The sequence below is a fragment of the Anguilla anguilla genome, chromosome 8, assembly GCF_013347855.1.
Source record: "Anguilla anguilla isolate fAngAng1 chromosome 8, fAngAng1.pri, whole genome shotgun sequence".
NCBI lineage: Eukaryota > Metazoa > Chordata > Actinopteri > Anguilliformes > Anguillidae > Anguilla > Anguilla anguilla.
The window spans coordinates 2,360,346-2,381,986 of NC_049208.1; the positions used below are offsets into that span (position 1 = coordinate 2,360,346).

Consider the following 21,641-nt stretch of genomic DNA (forward strand, 5'->3'; position numbering starts at 1 on the left):
ATTTGCATCGTGGAAACCGCTGAAAGTGAACAGCTGGTCATGGGAATTATTTGACATCAAGTTAGGTGGTCAGACTCAGACGCATTCTGGCAAAATTGTTGGAATATATATATATATTCAGTAACAATTTGTTAGACCTATATAGCAGTTCTGTTACTATGGAGCACATTTTCAACCGGCATTACAAATGGACTGAGCCCCAACTGTCATAAGGCACCTGGTGATCATGTGATCAATGAATGTTTCCCGCCTAAACAATAACCTGATGTTTTGGTTCCAAATTTGAAATCTAATAAAATCTTTTTAAAAATCTAATATTTTATTACTAAGTGGTTTGAGCAAAGTGTTCATCGAGATTCAAGACATTAAGTAAAATAAACATACAAGTAATTTACATAAGTAAATTAAATATCAGGAAATTATGATTTGTATTACATTAAACCTCAATTTAAAAAAATAATATAAAAAGTGCGCGGACGTTACCTCAGAAGCTGCTCCAGCTGCGTGTATAAGAACCGAAGCAGCGCCCTCCTGGCGATGATTTCTGCGTGGCTGTCGTTCACCACCAGCCCCTGGCCGCTCATGTACTCGCCGTTGATGCATTTGGTGCCGGTCGAGAGCGCCACAACCTGAGCTTGTCTGATGTCCAAACCTAAATAAAAATTAATTAATTAAAACACTGATACTGCCACCTGATGATCATTAAATAACGTCACATAACATCACACTTTAACAGATCAACAAAGCTAGTCGTAGCCAGCAACAAGGCTAGGCGTAGCTAACAACAAAGCTAGCCATAGCCAGCAACACGGCTAGCCATAGCCAGCAGCAAAGCTAGCAATAGCCAACAATAAAGCTAACTGTAGCTAGCTACAAGGCTAGCTGTTGCCAGCAACAAAGCGAACCATAGCCAGCAACAAGGCTAGCCGTAGCCCACTAGGTCATAAGAAACCAGGCAGAAAAATTATCTGGAAGAGGGGATTCCAACCCCATCCTATGGCCCTCTGTGTTTGCTGCCTTTTTCCAGACATTCATGTTCCGAAGAATGACTATTTCCATATTTCTTTAGACTTTTAATTAGATTCGTTTTTCAGACTTTCAATGCTTTCATTCCTTTTTTTTTTTGTAATGTGCCTGGACAAAAAGATTCCTTTTGAAAGAGCGTACAGCCTTAACTGATTAATTTGCAGACCCACAGCCGACGTCAGCAAAGTCCTTACTGCTGAAAACGTGGAAGCCTGGTCACTGAAATTAAAACATTTATGGACAATGGAGAACTTTAAAAAAACGCAAATGGCATTCAGCCAAACCTGCATTGTGTTAAAAGCTGTTTCAGCATAATATTACGGAAGAAATGAAACACGTTTTTTTTTTCGGTAACCTTAGCGGACTATGTGATTGGCTGCATGTACAGGGGAGTTCAGGACTACGTTTGAATCGCTGCTCCATATATTTGTAGCGTCAAGCTTCATGCCTCCGTTACAATTTTTTGGTGTGAGCACAGCAAAAAAACAAAACAAAAAAAAAACAAATATAAGTGCCACATCCGTCACACGCTAGCTTTTGTTTTAAGGGTGTTCCAAAGGAAGTGCTTGATCAGGGGTTTTTTTTTTTTGACAGAATGAAGTATACTTTTGCGATAGACCTCCCTAGCACACTTGGTTGTACTCTCTTCTATGATGATGAAAAATCTCTTTTTATCTTCAGAAGACAGGGGTCAGTGGTTTCATTCAGGGGTACACACTGCGCAACAGCAGAACTTATCTTCTACACGGCTCTGCAGGCACTAGTGCGTGTCGTCTTTCTGACTGAGAGCAAATACAGTAATGATGGGTATGCTGAGGAATGGTCAAAGGAGTATCCCTTAAAATACCCCAGGTTCTCTCCGTCACACACACACACAAGTGCACATGCACACACACAGGCATGCACACATGGAAACAGACACACACACAGGCATGCACACACGCAAATACACACACACTCACAGGTGCACCTGCACACACACAAATACACACACACACAGGTGTACACACACGCACATAAGTGCATGCTCGCACACACACACACACATGTACAGACAAACCAGCACACACACTTAAAAAAAATCTCTGTGGCTTGACACTAGAAATATTCTAATCATAAATTTGTTAGCTGGAAATCAACATTTTCTAGGCATTTTCACCTGGCTCAGAGGGATCCTATATAGCAGCAGTGGACTTGTGCCTTTTCTCGTTTATTATCTGATGGCTTCTCATTCACATATTTTCACTCCCAATTTATAAAGACTCATCTGTCCCTGGCTCTGGAGACAACCTCATATGCAACTTAACCACCCTGGTGAACACTGTCAACAAAAAACACAATAAAGAGCAGCATTATAACTAAACTACAAACGTCACCCTAAAGCACAGAAACGATTACTGCCGCAATATCGCATTTCTCTCACTCGGTTCAAAATGGCTGCCTCGAAAGACGGCGTAAAGAAGGACAGACACATTAATCATTTTAGTTCACTTGGAAAGGGGAAGAATGTTTTAAGTGTGCACCTTTAAGGAGTGCGACACAAATGCGACTTTTCTAAAACCTTAAGGGGGAAATCCATTTGAACATAACACCTTTTTTAAAAATACATAAACACATGCATAAAGAGCCTGATGTTAAGTATGCTCCATGGTCTTTGATTTAGGGGTGAGTCCCCTGGCTCAGAGTCGCCTCAAATTAAGATTCTGGGGGCACCCTGGTGCCAGTAACACCCAACAGATCTTCCGAAACGGGGACAAGGCGTCCTCTGTCCCCTTCCCTTGTCTGTTCGTTCGCCACAAAAACATTTCTGTTCGAGAGCTCGTGTCTGGAACCCCAAGGATTAGAAAATAAATTTTTTTTTTTTTTTTTACAAACAAACCAGTTAATGTAAACAAGACAGGGTTTCACTGATGGCACAAGGTAGGAGTGTCAGAGGAGTAAAAACTATGAAAAGTATCAAAGAACACAAATCACAGTTCGAGCTCAAGGACTTTTACTGGCGGCATTCACATTGCTATTGAAAAGAAATCAAAAGCAGCCCAACTATGGAATGGTCGTTTACTAGGCCAGAAAGCTGGGCCCGTCCCAAAGTCCTGTATTCATTCAAAAAAGACAAAAAAAAAGGATGTCGTAAACTTTTCATTTACTAAAATGGACACTGGAGTGTTTTCCCTTTTCATAAATAAGCATTTGAAGTACTTGTAATCACCCTTCATACTCTTTCAATATTATATGATAATATATGAGGGTGCACAGTGGTGTACTAGTCAGTCCTCTTCTGTGTGTTGTGTTTGGTAAATAATTCATTTTGCATATATATATATAGCAGACCTGGGTCAAATACGTATTTGTTTTGGATTCAAATACTTCTCTACGCTTTATTGATTTTGTGTGGTATATTGGAACCAATGAAATACTCTCTAAAAGTGCAAAACCCCGCCTTCTGGTCATTTTGGCAGGCTCAATTACACCAGGCCAGATCAACAGAGCACAGAAAAGTACATTTATATATATATATATATATATATATATAGTTCAACAGACTTCCCCCACCTCTGGTCATCACGATTCCCGCCAGTGCTTTCTGCCGGGCACACAGGTGGGTGCAGCTCTCTGCCAGCTCCAGGTACTTCTCCATCACCAGGCGCGATATGGCATCCGCCAACTCCTGAAAAGACATGAGCAGCACTTTATTAATAATAACAATTAATAATAATAAATTACTCTATTATTTCTCTGTTAGACATGGATGTGCGCATAGTGTTCAGAAATGATTTTTTCCACCACTCTGGTTTTTAGATATATGCGCATTAACACACCTGGCAGAATGTGTTCAACATGCACAACTACAGTCAGAGGTTAGTCATTGTGAGTTTAATTCAGTAAATGGGTCAGTTATCAGGGTAAGTTGTCCTTCACTGGCCTCCTCCGCGATCGTGTGAGACTATTCGATGGCGGACAGTGCGCCTCGCGACCGGGGAACCTTTCCTGGGGACCCGGGCGACAGCGCTGGGCTTCAAGGGCACAGCGGTGCGGGGGGAACGGGGCCGGGGGGGGAACGGGGCCGTTTAAAACACAATTACGCAGCGCGCTAGCCCGCGCTAGCCTCAGCAGGGCAGTGAGTTATGTGCGCGGGGGGGGGGGGTGGGGTGGAGGGCATTTGTAGCTGGTGGCATGGTTACGGGACTCAAGGGGGGGGGGTGCGCAGGGTGGACAGAGGGTGTCCTTGCCTGTGGTATTCTGCAGGACTGGGGGGGAGGGGGGGGGGCAGGGTGGACAGAGTGTGTCCTTGCCTGTGGGACTGGGGGGTGGGGGGGCTGTGGGTGTCCTTGCCTGTGGTATTCTGTGGGACTGGGGGGGGGGGGGCGCAGGGTGGACAGAGGGTGTCCTTGCCTGTGGTATTCTGCTCTCACAGCGAGAAGTGGAACAGGGGCCTCCCAACTCCCAGACAAATTAATAAAACTCAGAGCAATTAATCACTTTAACATGCATGGCACCGGGGGAAAAAATCACATCAATTACCGTACATATGTTTTTTACTAAACAAATCCTGACAAGTACTTTTGGTGTCAGTTTGTTTTTCATTGATCATCGGTGACTGATGGTGGTATGCTTGAGTTAAACTGGTCGTACTCAGAGTGCAATATCTTGTTTGGCTGTAACATTAAAAAAATAACAGTTGTAAAAATGCTCTCGTGAAAAGCAATATTCCTAAATTTTGCTCTTCAGACCTCCTACACGGGTCCTTGATTTGTCACTTGATTTAAGACACAGAATGACATCACAAATTCTCAGTACACACATCACATAATTGTCTACGTTATATATTGTGACATCATTACATATAAGCAATTCTAAAATCCTCAAGTCAGCTACACTAAAGCTGAACCTCCAGTAATGAAGTCGACCGTCCAGTTCATTTGCATTGTGACATCACAATGTATGAGCAGTTCTAAAATCTGTAAGTCTTCTGATAGCATCACATACAAGTAGTTCTTGATGTCATTATGCACTATATGAGCACGTCTAAATTCTATAAAGTCAAGGCTGGAGGTACTTGGCTTCCAGGCGACGACCCTTCCAAGCCATTTATTTCATTAACTTATTTATCTTATATTTTACCAGGAAACATGCACTGAGTTTAATAACCGTTCTGGATGTGATGGAATGTCGCGTGTCTGTCAGTCTCCCACGTGGCGCAGTTCATACGAGGCCGAGCAGTGCTGAGCACGGTTTCGCACCGGCGTTCCTTTCCCCCAAACACCCCGCAGGACAAGAACTGCGATAGCCCAGCCGACGCTGGAAAGCAATACGAGCCGCAGATTGGCACATTTCTAAAAGGGGGGGGGAGGGGGGGGAATAAGAGCGATAAAAAAGGTGCTGACAGGATCTGAAAACTTGAGAAATCCAGCGACAGAAGCGCTAACGTCGGCGATGTTTCGTCGATGAGGCGAGGCGGCGGGGGACAGCACGGGCTCCAGAGTGGGCGTGGGACAGCACGGGCTCCAGAGTGGGCGTGGCGCGGGACAGCACGGGCTCCAGAGTGGGCGTGGCACGGGACAGCACGGGCTCCAGAGTGGGCGTGGCGCGGGACAGCACGGGCTCCAGAGTAGGCGTGGGACAGCATGGGCTCCAGAGTGGGCGTGGGACAGCACGGGCTCCAGAGTGGGCGTGGGACAGCACGGGCTCCAGAGCGGGCGTGGGACAGCACGGGCTCCAGAGCGGGCGTGGGACAGCACGGGCTCCAGAGTGGGCGTGGGACAGCACGGGCTCCAGAGTGGGCGTGGGACAGCACGGGCTCCAGAGCGGGCGTGGGACAGCACGGGCTCCAGAGCGGGCGTGGGACAGCACGGGCTCCAGAGTGGGCGTGGGACAGCACGGGCTCCAGAGTGGGCGTGGCGCGGGACAGCACGGGCTCCAGAGTGGGCGTGGGACAGCACGGGCTCCAGAGTGGGCGTGGCCCGGGACAGCACGGGCTCCAGAGTGGGCGTGGGACAGCACGGGCTCCAGAGTGAGCGTGGGACAGCACGGGCTCCAGAGTGGGCGTGGGACAGCACGGGCTCCAGAGTGGGCGTGGCCCGGGACAGCACGGGCTCCAGAGTAGGCGTGGGACAGCACGGGCTCCAGAGCAGGCGTGGGACAGCACGGGCTCCAGAGTGGGCGTGGCAGGGGACAGCACGGGCTCCAGAGCGGGCGTGGCACGTTCCACATGCAGCAGGCAGCGCGTAACACGCCGACCTGTCACTCCACATACTAATTTCCCACAGGAAAACTGGACTCCCGTTACTAACACATACTGTACTGTGTGATGCTTAGAAACAAGTAGCATTTGGCTTAATACAGGGGCATTGATGGACTTACGGAAAATAAAACTAAGCAGTTTATAAGCAAGCTCATAAGCCCTTTACGGACATGGGCATGACTGCATGACAGTGAGATGTGTCACGCGTCCATCACTCCATCTTTACTCCCAAATCACCCCCCACCTAACACACACACACGGAGGTTTCCAGAACACATCTTACTTATGCCTGTAGTGAGTGAGAAAAAGGCTTTTCATGGGTAGAATTATGACAGCAATGCCTCTGCTATCCCTTATTAGACATGATGTGTTGAAATAAAATATATCATCAAATATCAGTCAAAGATATTGCAGCACTGCACAATTTATGGGTGAACATACAACCTAAAACAGCGGTGTTCAGACACGATTCATCTGTGCCCCTCTGAACTAAGATGGCAGCCTTATTGACTCAAATAATGAATAGGTCATAGAAGGAAAAAATAGGTCAAAATTCGTAAATGCAACTGCAAGCGCATTTACGCAATGGCTCTGTAGCGCTATTTGTTATCCTTGAGAAAACGGCAAATCCCAAAGCCAATTGGGAAGGAGGGGGGTGGAATGGGGGAGGGGGGGGGGTGCAAAATTATTCCTGAACCCCCCAGGAAAGGCAGTTGAGAGAAACTTCTGGAAATGGTAGAAATAATGGATTCTTATTATATCCTTGCCTGCAGGGGTACATAAACCAGCATTTTGTGCCATCTTTTATCTGTAGAATATACACACACAGACACACAGACACACACAGAAACTTGCACACACAGACCGCGCACGCGCACGCACACACAGACACAGATACATGCGCACACACACACTTGCACACACACACACACACACACACACACACAGATACATTCACACACACACTCGCACACACAGATACATGCACACACAGACACACAAACACACACACACACACAAAAACGTTCGGAAAGATTAGCATAGCGGAGGAATGTGTTTTAATGGGAACTGAAACAGCAGAAGCCGGGGTGGGGGGTTTGGGGGTTTAGGGGTCTGGGGGTTTGGGGGGTTTGATGCCATGAGCTAACTGTCAGAGTATGGGGAGTAGGGGAAACTGAGCGCAAGTTTTTTTTTTTTGAAGAAGAAAAAATATTTTAAAAATACATTTTTACTTTTGTTCAGCAAACCGACGGGACCTCGAGTCCCATTTGCTCTGACTGAACAGATGTGATGTTGACGGGAACGGGCCGTCGAGGATAGGACGGGACGGGAAGGAAGAATTCACAACAGGCCTCACTCTGACGGAGGATTGTGTGTGCCTTTATTTTTTTACTAATAGTTTCTTTAAAAAAAAATTTTTTTTTTTAAATTAGCACTTTTTCCAATTTTTACATACTTTTCCTATTACACTCACTGGGCCTCATTCACAAAACGAGCGTACGATCACATTTGATCGTAAACTGCATGTAAGAACGTTACCAAGAACATTTCGGCATTCATCATTTTTTTTTCTTATCTGTATTTGTACATGGGTGTTTCCTTATGCTAATCATATGAACGGGATAGCGCATAAAATTTACAGTGCAGTGCCAGTGTTCAGCTGGTTTAGCACGGTGTTCAGTGAGTCCAGCGCGGTGTTCAGCGAGTCCAGCGCCGGTGTTCAGCGAGTCCAGCGCCGGTGTTCAGCGAGTCCAGCGCGGTGTTCAGCTGGTTTAGCGCAGTGCCGGTGTTCAGCGAGTCCAGCGCGGTGTTCAGCTGGTTCAGCGCGGTGCCAATGTTCAGTGAGTCCAACACGGTGTTCAGCAGCCGGCTCCAGACCCCCTCCAGAAGCCTTCCAGCCTGCCATCCATCATACAGCACTGACGCAGCTCAGCCTGACTGTCACACCTGACATTTGATTTATAGCTTAAGGTACCCCCCCCTCCCACCCCCCTCCCTACCCCCCACCCCCCCCTTTCTGCACAGCCAGCAAGGGAACTGGGAGACGCACCAAAAGCAGCTCACACCGGGAAAAACACACCCGACGAGCAAACACACCGCGGACTGTTAGCGGCCCTGTAGCGACCTGCCGTCGACACTTTGAGTCTTTCAGTTTATCTACTGGTATGTCCAGATCACTCTTTAATTCTTACATTTCATTAAACTCATCCAGAGCGACTTACACAACTTTTACCAGCCTTTATCACGCTGCATCCATTTTATACAGCTGGATGTGTACTGAGGCAATGCAGGTTGAGCACCTTGCTCAATGAGTACAACGGCAGTGTCCTTACCCGGGAATCGAACCTACGACCTTTAGGTTACAAGACCAGTTCCTTACCCATTATACCACACTGCTGCCCTTCTCTAACTCCGTCTTACAGACTGAAATCTGCTGTCCATAATTGCTCTTTTGCTTATTATATGTAAAGCACATGGGGCTACAGTACCTTGTGTGAACTGTGTCATTTAAATGAATAAAGCTACAAGTTGACTAACAAGAAAGGGTTTCATAACCAGGGATGAAACGCTGAGCTTGCGTTCCCTAGCGTTCGTTTGTTTTCGCCCAAATTAAAAACTGAGACGAAGAAACAAACTCAGGTCCTCAAAGGACGTTCAAGTTGCTGAGAGGGAAGTCATGTAAGGTTCAGGGAAGCGGAAGCGATGAGGTTTACATCGTTACGCCTGTGCCAGGTGATCGACCTTTCACATGATTGGCTACGGCATGGCCATGATGTATGATGTCACAATCATGTCACCCACGACCCCTGTGAGAGAGTAGGTACAGTAGAGGAGGGCTTTGGACTTTGGAGAAAATCGAACTCACACACACACCCACACTCATACACATACACACACACACTCATTCACACTGAGGTCATGGAAAGGTCGGGTATGAGAGTCACCTATCGCGCCTGAATGGAGATAACCAGCAATAACCACAATTCACCAGGGGCACGGTTGTCTCCTAACCCCGTATGAAACTGCTGGGCTCCTGATTATTTTTTAAATGATGTGTGATGTGTTTTTTTAATGCATGGTACCAGAAGTACCAGAAGTAATTTTTCAAAAAATAAATAGCCTATGGTTGTCAGGACAACCAGCACACTGTGCATATACACCATTTCATTCAGTGATTTCAGGCCTCACATTTCTGAACTCCTGCAAATTTCCCTTTTTACGGACCCGATTTCACCAAGCGTGTAAAATGCATGCCGGTGCAGAATAGCGCATTTTACGGGCTCAAAAGGTCAAAGGTGAGGCAGTCCATTACGGTTATAACCTTCTCATGAAAAACTGCTTTCCAGAAATATCGAAGCATAATTGCCCGACTGCTAAGGGCCAGGAGAGAGCAATTCTGTGTGGACTGTAAGGTGTAAAATAGTTACTGGCTCTCCTGTAGTACCGTGTAGACTGTAATATGTAAAATAGTCACTGGCTCTCCTGTAGTACTGTGTAGACTGTAATATGTAAAATAGTCACTGGCTCTCCTGTAGTACTGTATAGACCAAGTGGTAAAATAGTCACTGGCTCTCCTGTAGTACTGTGTGGACTGTAGAGTGTAAAATAGTCAGTGGCTCTCCTGTAGTACTGTGTGGACTGTAAGGTGTAAAACAGTCACTGGCTCTCCTGTAGTACTGTGTGGACTGTAAGGTGTAAAATAGTCACTGGCTCTCCTGTAGTACTGTGGGGACTGTAAGGTGTAAAATAGTCACTGGCTCTCCTGTAGTACTGTGGGGACTGTAGAGTGTAAAATAGTCACTGGCTCTCCTGTAGTACTGTGTGGCCCGTAGGGTGCAAAACAGTAAGTGCTCCCCCCCCCCAATTTGCAATATCTGCCATCTCCAGAAGTCCTGAAGTCTTCATAATACCCCTAACAGTTCAGAAGTCCTCATAACACCCCCAATAGTCCTGAAGTCCTCATAATACCCCAAACATGACAAAAAATCCCAGCCACTGCATTAACCTGTAAGAATCAATATCCATTTAGACAGGGAGAGAGGCCAATTAACACAATAAACAGCCATATGTCACCCACAAACACACACATGCACACACGCACTCACTCACACATGCACGCACACACACACTCACACACGCACGCACACACACACACACAGGCATCCCCACACACACATACACGCCCACAAACACACACATGCACACACGCACGCACACACACACATACACGCCCACAAGCACATGCATGCACGCACATGTACATATGCACAAGCACGCACACACGAATGCCCACACGCACGCACATGCGCGCGCGCGCACACACACACGTACACATACATGCACAGACACACACACATGCATACATGCACAGACACACACACATACATGCACAGGCACACACACACGCACGCACGCACACACACACACACACACACACACACACCCAGGTGAAAGCTAATTACGGTTTCATTACTTCTCAGCTGCACTTGATAATTAATTCCAGTCAGAGAAATGTGCTACATGTGGGGGAATGTCAAAACACTGGTGACGGGAGATATTTGAACAAGGAATGAAATCCATTAAAATCACACTTCAGCGCACTTTCAAGTGGGTAAAAATATGTTCAGGTCGCAAGCTAGATTTAGCATAACAGAGACATCCGTCCGAGTCAAGCATTGCAATGCCTGTTATGTGGAGTTCACATTGTCATTGCATCGTAGTTTGAATAGGTATTTCAGGGCATAGATTGATTCGGCTTAGGTATTTCAATACCTGACAATATTTGGGATCATTTTCAAGGAGGTGAGTTGGTATGCTGGAAAAGGGACATACAATAGCTCCACCACTCCACTCTGGGTGAACGGTTCTCGCTCGTCCCGACCGTGGAGCTTCTCCACCCCAGCTCCCCAGTGGTGGAACGAACTCCCCGTTCCTCTACGATCCACTCAGTCATTGCCCATTTCCCCCCGTGGTCTGAAGACATGTCTTCAGACTGCACCTTGACTAATGCTACTCTACTCCTCCGCAGGGCTACTCCCAATCTCGGATCACTGTCTTACATCACGCATATCCTGGTATTTTCATCTTTTAGCACTTTCATGTTACACTTGTATCTTCATCCAGCCATTTTGTGTTGCACTTGTACTATCATCTTGATGTTGTAGCTCTTTCTCACATCTCTAGTGATCATGCCTCACTTGTAGTTCATGACTTGCCATAACGTTACTGACTTCATAACCTATACTTACTACGTGAACTAGACATGATGTTCATGCCTATGGATAACCGATAATTAATGAGAATTGTAGTGGCCTGTGTTCTGTAGTTGTTCCAAAGATCTTCGGAATGCACTTATTGCACGTCACTTCGGACAGAAGGGTCCAAAGTGTAATGTAATAGACAAAGTAAAAAATTGTGCTAAAACTCATCACAACCTAGCGATCCATGCAGGCCAATCCCTCGCATTTCGGGCTGCATAGAGTGTCTTCCTTTGACTCATCTGTGCCTGAACCAGACTGTCCACTGTGTTGTGAGGCAGAAGAGCAGCAACAAGACAACGCGCTTCAAAAGGAAGCGCATGCCTGGGTTCGAGCTCGCGCTGACTGTTGAGCATAATCACACGTCCTAAATTGAGAGAGAAAAACAGGAGAAAAATTTCAGAAATTGAAATTTCTCCGTCATCTTTGCCATTTGTCCATCGCTGCTCATAGGTGGGTCCTGAGAAAAGGTCACTTAATTCACACGTTGCCTCATAAAGTTGCCTTATAAAGTAATGACATTTTGCTCGGGAAGTTGCCAACTGGGAGAGCTGAAACCTCTCGCTGGACCGTGGGAGTCCGGCTTCTTCAGAACATCACAGAGGCGACGAACGCAGTTCTGTGAGAAAATGAAAATAAAAATCTCGCGGAACAAAGACGGGAAAACCCGCCAAGCCGCTCGCATGAGGCGGTTAAAACCGCGCCGGAAACGGGCGGGATTCTGTTCTACACGGAGACTCATTACCCAGACTGCCTCTCCTGGGATGAGCACTACCTGAGCAAAAAAAAAAAATCAGAGTTCATTAAAACATACTTTTTTTTACGTTTAGAGGACTGAGCCTCAAGCTGGTTTTTTAGCTGGTCTCACCTCTTGGAGAAATTGCCCAGGTAGGAACTTCAAAAACGGAAAACCTACGGAGAGTATTTGCTCGGACACATACGCATTAATCGATCCTAATTTACCATAATTACCACCCCTAGGGTTCAAAAGCACGCTGACATTTATTTTCAATGCTTTAGTTATATATAGACATCAAACGTTAAGTTCCCAGGGAAACCACTGATATTTATTCATAAGGAGACAGCGGGTTCTCTGTAAACATTTCATTTGTGTGTGAGGGTAGGGTAATATTTCTGAAGTTTGGTCTCACTGGCCTCAAACACTCCCCTCTTAATTTCCCAGCCATTATTCTTTGGGATTTGCAGCATTCGGTCCACCGGGGAAGCGGATTGGTCGCGGCGACGCAGACATGGCGGGAACGTGCACACGCACCTGGGCGGCGTTAAATAATCAGCCCAGGTGCGTAAAGGTGGTGCTGCCCTGCACAGTTCGGGGGGCCGAGACCAGGAGCGAGTTTTTGTGTTTCGTTTGCCTCAAAAAGCACAAAAAGGAAGAAAACAAATCCACCGTTGAAAAGCTGGCCAGCTACGAGCGGCGAGTTGAAAAGGTGTCGCTAAACTTCGCTTTATTTTGTCTTTTTTTGTTTTGGCTTTGTTGTTTTAGTTTATTGTTCTTCGCCCAAAACCTGTGAGGGGGAAGGGTGAAGCTATTAATTAAATTCTGTGTTGGTGTGGGGGGGGGGGGGGGGCTCCCGAACTGCCCGAATCTCCCTCCCAGGGGTGTCACGTGACCGTGTTATTCATGGAGGATGGTAGATTGAGGTAGCAAAATGAAAGGCCTCGTTTGAAGCAGACGTCCGAGGGGTCCGGCGTTCGTTACGTTCGGCCCCCCCGGCTTTTATTCCCTTATTAAAACGCAGACCGGCGAGAATAAAGACGGGCGTGTGGCATGGTCTGCGTCGGACGCGCTCCCCTCAGACGCTGTGTGAGGAGCGGCCTGCTCAGAGTGAGGCCGTCCGCACCGTCTCGTTACCTGGACACCTGCACAGACAGCAGGGGTGTGTGCAGCGGCGCGTGCAGCTTCACTGAGAAATCCAATCCCGCACGAGGGAGATAGAAAAAGAAAAAAAAAAGTGCCGGACGAAGCGACTTCCTTTCCCCTCTTTTCTCTTCGTCCTTTTAAAAGGAGCCAGAGGCAAGTCTTACTCGGACGGCCGGTTTTGCCTGCCGAAAAACATACGATGCCTGTATCAGAATTCCGTGTCCTCAGTCAAACCGAAAGCCACTGTGTGTTCTCTTTCGTAGCGAGCGAGCCTCCCCCCCCCCCCCCGCCCCGCCCCCCACTACCTGGCTCCGTCTTGGTCCTCAGCAGCAGCTTAAATCGTTCAGCCATGAAATCGAACAGCGGCATCAGCGTAGTAGTAGTAGCGTACTGCATACGGCAAGAACAGCCAGCTGCCGGTGGGGGGGGTGGGGGGGTGGGGGGGGGGGGTGGGAGTCCAAACACAACGCCGCCATTGTAACAGTACAGTTTAATATGGCGCATTATAGCGCTTTATTCCTGCGCGGTATTCCGCAGAGCGCGCCGCACCGAGTCGCGTGTCGTAGCCGACTGACGAGCGGCGAAGTTCCCCGTTCGCCGCGCGTCGAGCCTGCCGCCGTGTCGAGCCTGCCGCCGTGTGGAACGCGCGCTCCCAGAGAGCGGCTGCCGCCGCGACGGTCACCTGCGCGTCTGACTTTGAGCGCTTTCTCCCGGGTGACCCACGGCAGGGGCTGAAACTCGACGAGGCGAATCCTCCCAGAATCCGTCTTTTTTTTTTTTTTTACCGCGGAAACGAAGCGGAGGATTTTACGCTGCTCGAGAGGACCTTTTTGAGCGCCAGATCCGGGACATTAGGAGGGAATTTTAACGAGAAGCACAAAGAGCAGCTCTTATATTATTTTACAGATATTGATATTTTTACTCGTTTTGTTTCTTTTTATTGGTATTGATACTATTACATTTTTTTAAATATTATTGATGTGGACACTCATACTAATTTTATTTCATTTTATTGATATCGACAATATCCCGTTCTGGCTGTATTTGCAGCACATATACCAAAGATACGAAGATATAACACTGAATTATGCTTAAAATGCAAAACCTTTACTGGAAATGTACAATATATTGTCATTTGGATAGAATAAATTTGAAAACGTATCAATTATTACCACATTGCTATCAACGGGATATACAGACCACCTGGAGTTTATTTTTATTTTTTAAACTAAGTATTAGAGAAGAATTCTGATACCAATTGTCTGCACTGTATCTTATTATAACCAACTGAATGTATTAAACAAAATGAAAAATATGTTAGCATTTATTGGAAAGTATTTTGTAAAATTACTGGAGTGTCTCTACATATTCATATGCATTACCCAAATATATGAAACTATATTTCTAAATATATGGCAACATATCTTAAACACAGGCACTGCAGAAACAGATCAGCAGGCTGTTTGGTCGATGTTGCTGGAAGGACAGGATAATATTTGCCTGCCGGATCCAGTAGACTTGTAGGGAATGTCAATTGGAGGAACTCCGTTTAGAAACACACACACACACACACACACACTACACACTACACACACACACACAGACACACACAGACACACACAGACACACACAGACACACACACACACACACACACACACACACACACACACACACACACACACACAGGTCAAATTCAGGGCTGCATCCTTCACTGCGGGGTCTTTTCCCTGAAACTACACAAACTGAGGACCCACTTAATGAGTGGCTACTTATTTATGACCCGCCTCTAGCCCAACGCACCAGATCCCCAAACTGGGGGGTCCCGACACCCCCAGGGAGGTCCGATGAACGATTTAGAGAACGTAACCTCGACCTTGGATTTTGCAGATACCTCCCTCAACCGTGCACACTGCACACACAGAAATTGCACACTAAAAATGTTGAAAGAATATTCATACAGATACCACTACAGGGCAAAGCTAATGTTCACCGTTTCAGTAGTTAACTTTCTAAAGAAAAACAGGACTCCCATAATTCCAATTTTTGGGGTTTTTTTTTTTCTGCAACCAACTGATAAGAAACCAGTTTCCTTAATCCACTTAAGGCATTTCTGATCCTAACTGCAATTTTCATGTTACGCATCTAATGAGAAGACTGAATTGCAGCTTGTCTATCTGCTTCATTATATTATTATACATTACATTACAGCCAATTAGCAAACGCTCTTATCCAGAGCGACTTACACAACTTTTTACACAGCATTTACATTGCATCCATTTACACAGCTGGATATGTACTGATACAGTACCTTGATCAAACCTGGGACCTTTAGGTCACAAGACCAGCTCCTTACCCATTATACTACACTGCCACCCCATGCTCCATGTTATCTTCCGCTAACTTCAGGCCACAGACTGCATTAATGCTGAGAGAGCGAGACGCAGACACATAAACAAACAAAAAAAAGACACCCTCCCAGTTAGGACGACGCAAACAAACAAACAAACACAAAACCTTTCCAGACCGATCTCGAGATATTCCAGAGCCCTCTCATTCCCACGGCAACGGTGACAGTTGGCTTCGTTATCCCGGCACCCTTTTACTTTTCATTTATTTTTTATGACGGCACAGAATACATTAACTGGGCAACGCTGGCTTTCCAAAATGAACACACTGCCCTCTCTTCTTACTGACTCACTTCCTTGGCCCCTTAAAAGCACACAAGCCAATGGGCTTAAGACTGCTTTAGGGTCACCAGTGCCTCGTGATTGGTCAGAGTGCAATGCGGGGTAAACAGAAACAGAACGGAAAGTTCCGGAACCCCCCTCTCTCATCAGAATTCTCCTGAACAGGAGAGTTCAGGAGAAACAGCTGCCCGGAAACCACGAGGCGATCAGAGACATGAGAATACAGTAATGTACTGTACCGAGTGAGTATGCAAAAATACAGCAAGCTTCGGGGGAACCAGAGGCAACCTGTCAGAAGACCATCCAGCACGTCGGGGACAGGTGCTAAAACGGGCAGTTTCAATATCCCCCCCCCCCCCGCAACCCCCCTCCACTTCCAGATGTTTCAAGGAACCCCTCTCTGCAGCAAGGACCAGCAGCCATTCCAGTCTGCAGGTATTCATAACAGAAAGAGTAGCTGCAGCGGGTGATAATGGAGGATCAGACTAAATAAAAGACATAAATAAAACCTGTCAGGGTCGTAACTATGGCCACCCCCCCTTCCCCCAACCTGAAAGGTATCACCTGATTGGAGTCATATGAGCCCACAAGTTTAGATTGTGATGCCAAGTCGTGTACGAAGTATCAGTGTGGATTGAGGGGGCCTGGGGGGGGCCCCTCAATGTGGTGGAAGCAGGCCTTTCCTCCTGCTGGGGGGCAGTGTGGGATTGGGGGGGGGTCTTGCTCACCTGTGGTAACAGCAGGCCTTTCCTCCTGCTGGGGGGCTGGCAGGGCATCTTCTCTGGGGGGGGCAGCCGGGCGCTGAAGAGAGTCTGCAGCGCTGCCAGCGCGGCCTGCCGTTTGGCCAGCTTCTTGCTCCGCCCCGACCCCTCGAAGATCCGCCCGTCCACCCGGACCGCCATGACGAAGCTCCTCTCGGCCCCGCCCCTGGCCCCGCCCCTCCCCCCGGCCTGGCCGCGCCCCCGGGCCCCGCCCCCCGCCAGGCAGGCGTACCTCAGCCCGGGCCGCAGCTCGTTCAGGAGCACCACGGGCGTCTCCGCCCGACCAGCGGGGGGCGCCGTCCTGCAGTGCCCCGGCCTGGCCGCCGGGACGCGCCTCAGCTCCAGGGCGTGGCAGGCCGGTCTCCCGCGGCGACAGGCGGCGGCGGGGGGCGGCTCCTCGGCGGCAGGCCTCAGGCGGGGGACGGCGTTGCCCAGCAACAGGGGCTCGAACCCCTTGAAGAGCGTTTCGGGGAAGCCCTCCCGGTCGGAGGTGAAGTCGGGAGGGGGTCCCCCGGGGGCGCCCAGGGCCAGGTGCGCCTGCGAGGCGTTGGGGAACTGGACGAAGGACCGGAGGGCCAGCTCGGCCGCCCGCATCTTGGCCTGCTTCTTGGTGGGGCCCTCTCCCAGGAAGGCGAGGCCGTGGAGCTCCACGCGCACGGCGAAGACGGGGGCGTGCACGGGGCCCGTCTGGGACACCACCTCGAACCGCAGGCCCGGGCGCAGCTCGTTCAGCTGCACCACCGCGTTCTTCTGCGCCGCGCGCCAAGAGCACTTCCTGTGCGCCGCCCCCCCGCCCCCGCCGCCACCGGCCCCCTCCTCCACCAGCGGCCGCTTCCTCTTCGCACAGGAAGTCCCGCCCCCGGGCGTGTCCCAGCGCCAGGGCGATTGACGGCGGTGGCGGCGACAGTGGGGGGCGACGGCGCGGTCGTCGATGTTTCCGAAATCGCGGTTCTCCTTCACCTCGGTGCTGCTGGTGCCTGGTGAGAGAAGACAAACATGGCCGACTGGCAAGACGCTCTCTCAGGGGAAAAGGCCAGAAATACACTCGTTCAGCGTTTAACACCACCAACTGCGCACAGAATGCGCTGGAACTAAAATATCCGCTAAATCCTTTCCGATCCATTACCAGGATAAAGAGGAGAATGAGCAGTTTATTCACGAAGCATATGCATAAGTCCACAATTTATTGTGTGCTTAATGATTAAAACAATTTGGGCAAGCTGACAGCAGATTTTTAAAAATTCAAGCATGAGAAGGCTGTGCGTGTGTTTGCTTGTGTGTGTGTGTGTGTGCGCGCATGCGTGTCAGTGTGTGTGTGTGTGTGTGTGCGTGCGTGTGTGTGTGTGTGTGTGTGTGTGTGTGTGCGCGTCCGCGCGTGTGCACTTCAAAATCATGTTCAGAATAATGAGCAGCTGGACAGGCTCCAGATTGCAGGTAAAGATCCTGATAAGGTACAGTCAGCACATTAATACTGCTCATCAGAGAAAGGCGGGGAGGGGGGGGAGACGGGAGGGTGGAGGGGGGGGGGGCAGGTAAAATAAATGACTCACTCAGACTGTCCTCGTCCTCCCCAGGACTGAAGTGCCTGAAAGGACCGACGAGCGAAGACCACATGCTGACTTTTCCTGGAAACCAAAGAGGAGGAAATCTCCGTTAACTTAAGAACCCTTCCACTCCGAGCGCAGAGAAACAGCCCGTCACACACTGCAGAAAGGCACTGTAATACTCATAATTATACATTTCAGTACACGGAGGCGCTCCAAATGCATCTTCCGACACATGCCATTATAGTGTTATTTCTGCTTGGCAGTGCGTTCTGTTGGTTATATTCAGATGCAGCCCACTGTGGTAGTACGTGTGATTTTTGGTAACACTTCACAATAAGGGCCCAGGAATTGGCATTAATGAATGTAGTTGTTAGCATGAATTAATGGTGTACAAATACATTAACAAAGCTGTAGAGATGAACTTTTCTGTAGTTAGTAGTTAACAAGTACATTAGTTAATGCCAATTAATTTAATTAATGTGACCTCATTGTAAAGTGATACCATATATTTGATACACAATAAATAGTAGGTCTTCGACACCCAGTTGGTATATTTCCACATATTATTCAACGCATTGCTCAGTACAAGTTCATATAGGCTATACTGCACATTTTGAGTGACAGTTTCTTATAATACAAATAAATCAATGTCAATGCCTTAAATGCTAAATCATCAGAACAGCCAGCCATCGTCACAAGAAAATGGCAGATGAAAAAACACACTGGACCTCCATATATGGGACAGACATATTTCTGCAGAGTAAGCGAAATATACATCAGGTGTGCTGAGCTGGAGAACGGCAGCAGGCCGACCGAGAGAAACGGCTCGCACTTCCTGTTTGTCCCGTGAAAAGCGTCACGCAGACCAACCCTTTCCACGCTGGGTTTAACCGACAGGCCGGAAGCACGTTCCTCACAGGCCCGGGTCAAATACGTAGGCCTATTTGTTTTGGATTCAAACACTTTTCTGCGCTTTACTGATCTTGTCCGGTGTATTGCAACCAACGAAATACTCTCAAAAAGTTCAAACTCCGCCTTCTGGTCATATTGGCTGGCTTAATTATAACACGTAAGATAAACAGAGCACAGAAAAGTATTTGAATTCGAAACAAAATATGTATTTGACCCAGGTCTGGTTCCTCGCTAGCTTGCTAATGTCGGGACTTCACAACAATCAACGGCAGCTTTCAACGAGCCCCACAACAGAACAAGAAAGTGATGGGGGGAAAAAAAGAAGAGGACAAAGTCAACGGATGGACAACAGCCTGGTAAGGCGGAGCAAGCTAGACCACTTATAGGGCGCACGCGTCCCAAAAATCTACTTCCTGTTTCAGGCAATGATGACACAGCGTCCTCTCCTACTGTTCCAACATTTATGCAGTATATGCAGAATTTATATGTAATTATATTTATAGGTATGCTTATGAGTGTTCAGTGATTTTAATGAGCGCTGCTTCTTTTTGTGTGGAGCTCACAAACCCACATTAAAGCAGCGAGATTTGGTGCTGGGATCAGGCTCCTGCGTGCCTAGCGCTTCAGAGAAGCATTACTGCGTGAATATGCAGAGGGGCTCGAAAAGGCAGCAGCGTTTCGGATGAAATTGCGTGAAAGAATAAAGGACTCTGAAGCATAATAAATGTTATCTGCGTTCTTCCTGAGAAGAGTTTCAAAGTTTTATTTTTCTCTTTCCCCCCGATGAACGGTCTACGCTGCTGGCAGAGTATTTGAGTCAGGGTGACACTCATGGATGATTACTAATAAGCAAAGAAAAGTTTTCAATAAACTCGAGTCATGTAAATAAACGTACTTATTGATTCAACTGTATTTGACATTTATATACTGATTTATATAATCTGAAGGTACTATATAGGCTAATTTCAGTGGGTCAGAGAATCGCAAACCTAGATGGGCCTGAACAGCCTGTCATGTAACCGGTTCACATTACATTTTGACAGACATAAGCTCCTATGGCACAGTGTCCCCATCACTGAACCGCACAGTCGCAACGAGACGTCAGTGAAAAGCCTCGAACCAATCAAAACCATTTGCTCTCTACGGCCAAATGCAACGATTGGTTCAGAGCAGTCTGGGTGCCGTGAGGTCACACTCCCACGTTACCGCTACACAAACTGTGCCGTAAAGCGGCGCTCAAAGAGCAACGCCGCGATTTTATTTCAGCGCCTCCGGCGTCGGCGGGGAAGTCGTGAATCTCGCCGGAGGCAGGCGCGCGTTCGCGGTCAGTTCATTACGCGGCGGGCGACAGCGCGGCGGAGGAGTCCGCCCCGCGCACCGGGGCGGCGGCGTCGAGCTCCGCGCGCTTCCGCGGGCTGGCGCGTAAAGATAACGGAAACGCAATTTCACACGAGTGAAATATGGCCCTCCTCTGCCGGGACAGGTCTAATTTAGCAGAGTTAACGAAGGGGCCCCCGCCCCGGCCCCTCGTCCTGAGCCCGTAATTAAGGCCGGGGGATTATCGCGGTTTCGCAGCCGTAATAAAAATTTAAAAAATATGAAACGGTGCTGGAACATATACATTAAAAACCTGCACCCCCTCTGACTGAGCCGACGGCTCCTTTTTACGCAGCGCTACACGTACCATCTGAAATGAGGACAAACGGGAGAAATTCCACTGCAGCAAGAGTGTGGAACGGACCCCACGCCCGCCCGCGCCGCCACGCCCACGCCCGCGCCCACCCCCCCCCCCCCCAACCCCCCAGACCAAGGGTTGTCCAAATACTTTTGGTCGTATAATGTACATCTCATGAAATCATTGTGTGAGGGCTTCAAAAGTTTTCCATGCCCATATTCATAACATCATTAAAATTAATAAGAAAGCGGGGGGGGGGGGGGGGGACTGCATCATTTCAGAAATTCATAAATGTGGCCGTTATGAAAGTGGTTTCGAGCACCAGTGATGATCTCACACAGACGTAAACTCTTCAGTGAGCATTTGCCCTTCAGTTAATTATAAATAAACATTTTTTTGCCATAAAGGTGAGTATGTAATTTCCCCCCGTTCTTTGCGATTAGGGGCGAGCAGCATTTAGATAAAAAATGACTCATAAATTTGCGTGAATCATCCCGTCGTGTTTTCATCGGTAAGCAACGAGGAAGGAATTAGTCACAGTTGCATATTTTTATGTCTAACTGCCGTTTTCATTGCAGTCACCAAAGATATAGCATAATTGTGTTTAACACCAGCGCTGGGCATGTAATTGCCTCAAATCAGTGGGTACA

The 21,641-nt window shown here is 48.0% G+C and overlaps 1 protein-coding gene across 3 annotated transcripts in view; it reads right to left on the reverse strand.

Annotated features, from left to right (window-relative positions):
* LOC118233930 (double-stranded RNA-specific editase B2-like) overlaps window positions 1-21,641 on the reverse strand; it is a 71,244-nt gene that overhangs the window by 10,612 nt on the left and 38,991 nt on the right. For all 3 annotated transcript variants that reach the window (XM_035430086.1, XM_035430087.1, XM_035430088.1), the window contains exons 2-5: window positions 18,408-18,482; window positions 16,825-17,834; window positions 3,580-3,694; window positions 484-652 (exon numbers count right to left, since the gene is read on the reverse strand). In XM_035430086.1, coding sequence (XP_035285977.1) covers window positions 484-652; window positions 3,580-3,694; window positions 16,825-17,834; window positions 18,408-18,482 — 1,369 coding nt within the window. The remainder of the gene's footprint in view (window positions 1-483; window positions 653-3,579; window positions 3,695-16,824; window positions 17,835-18,407; window positions 18,483-21,641) is intronic.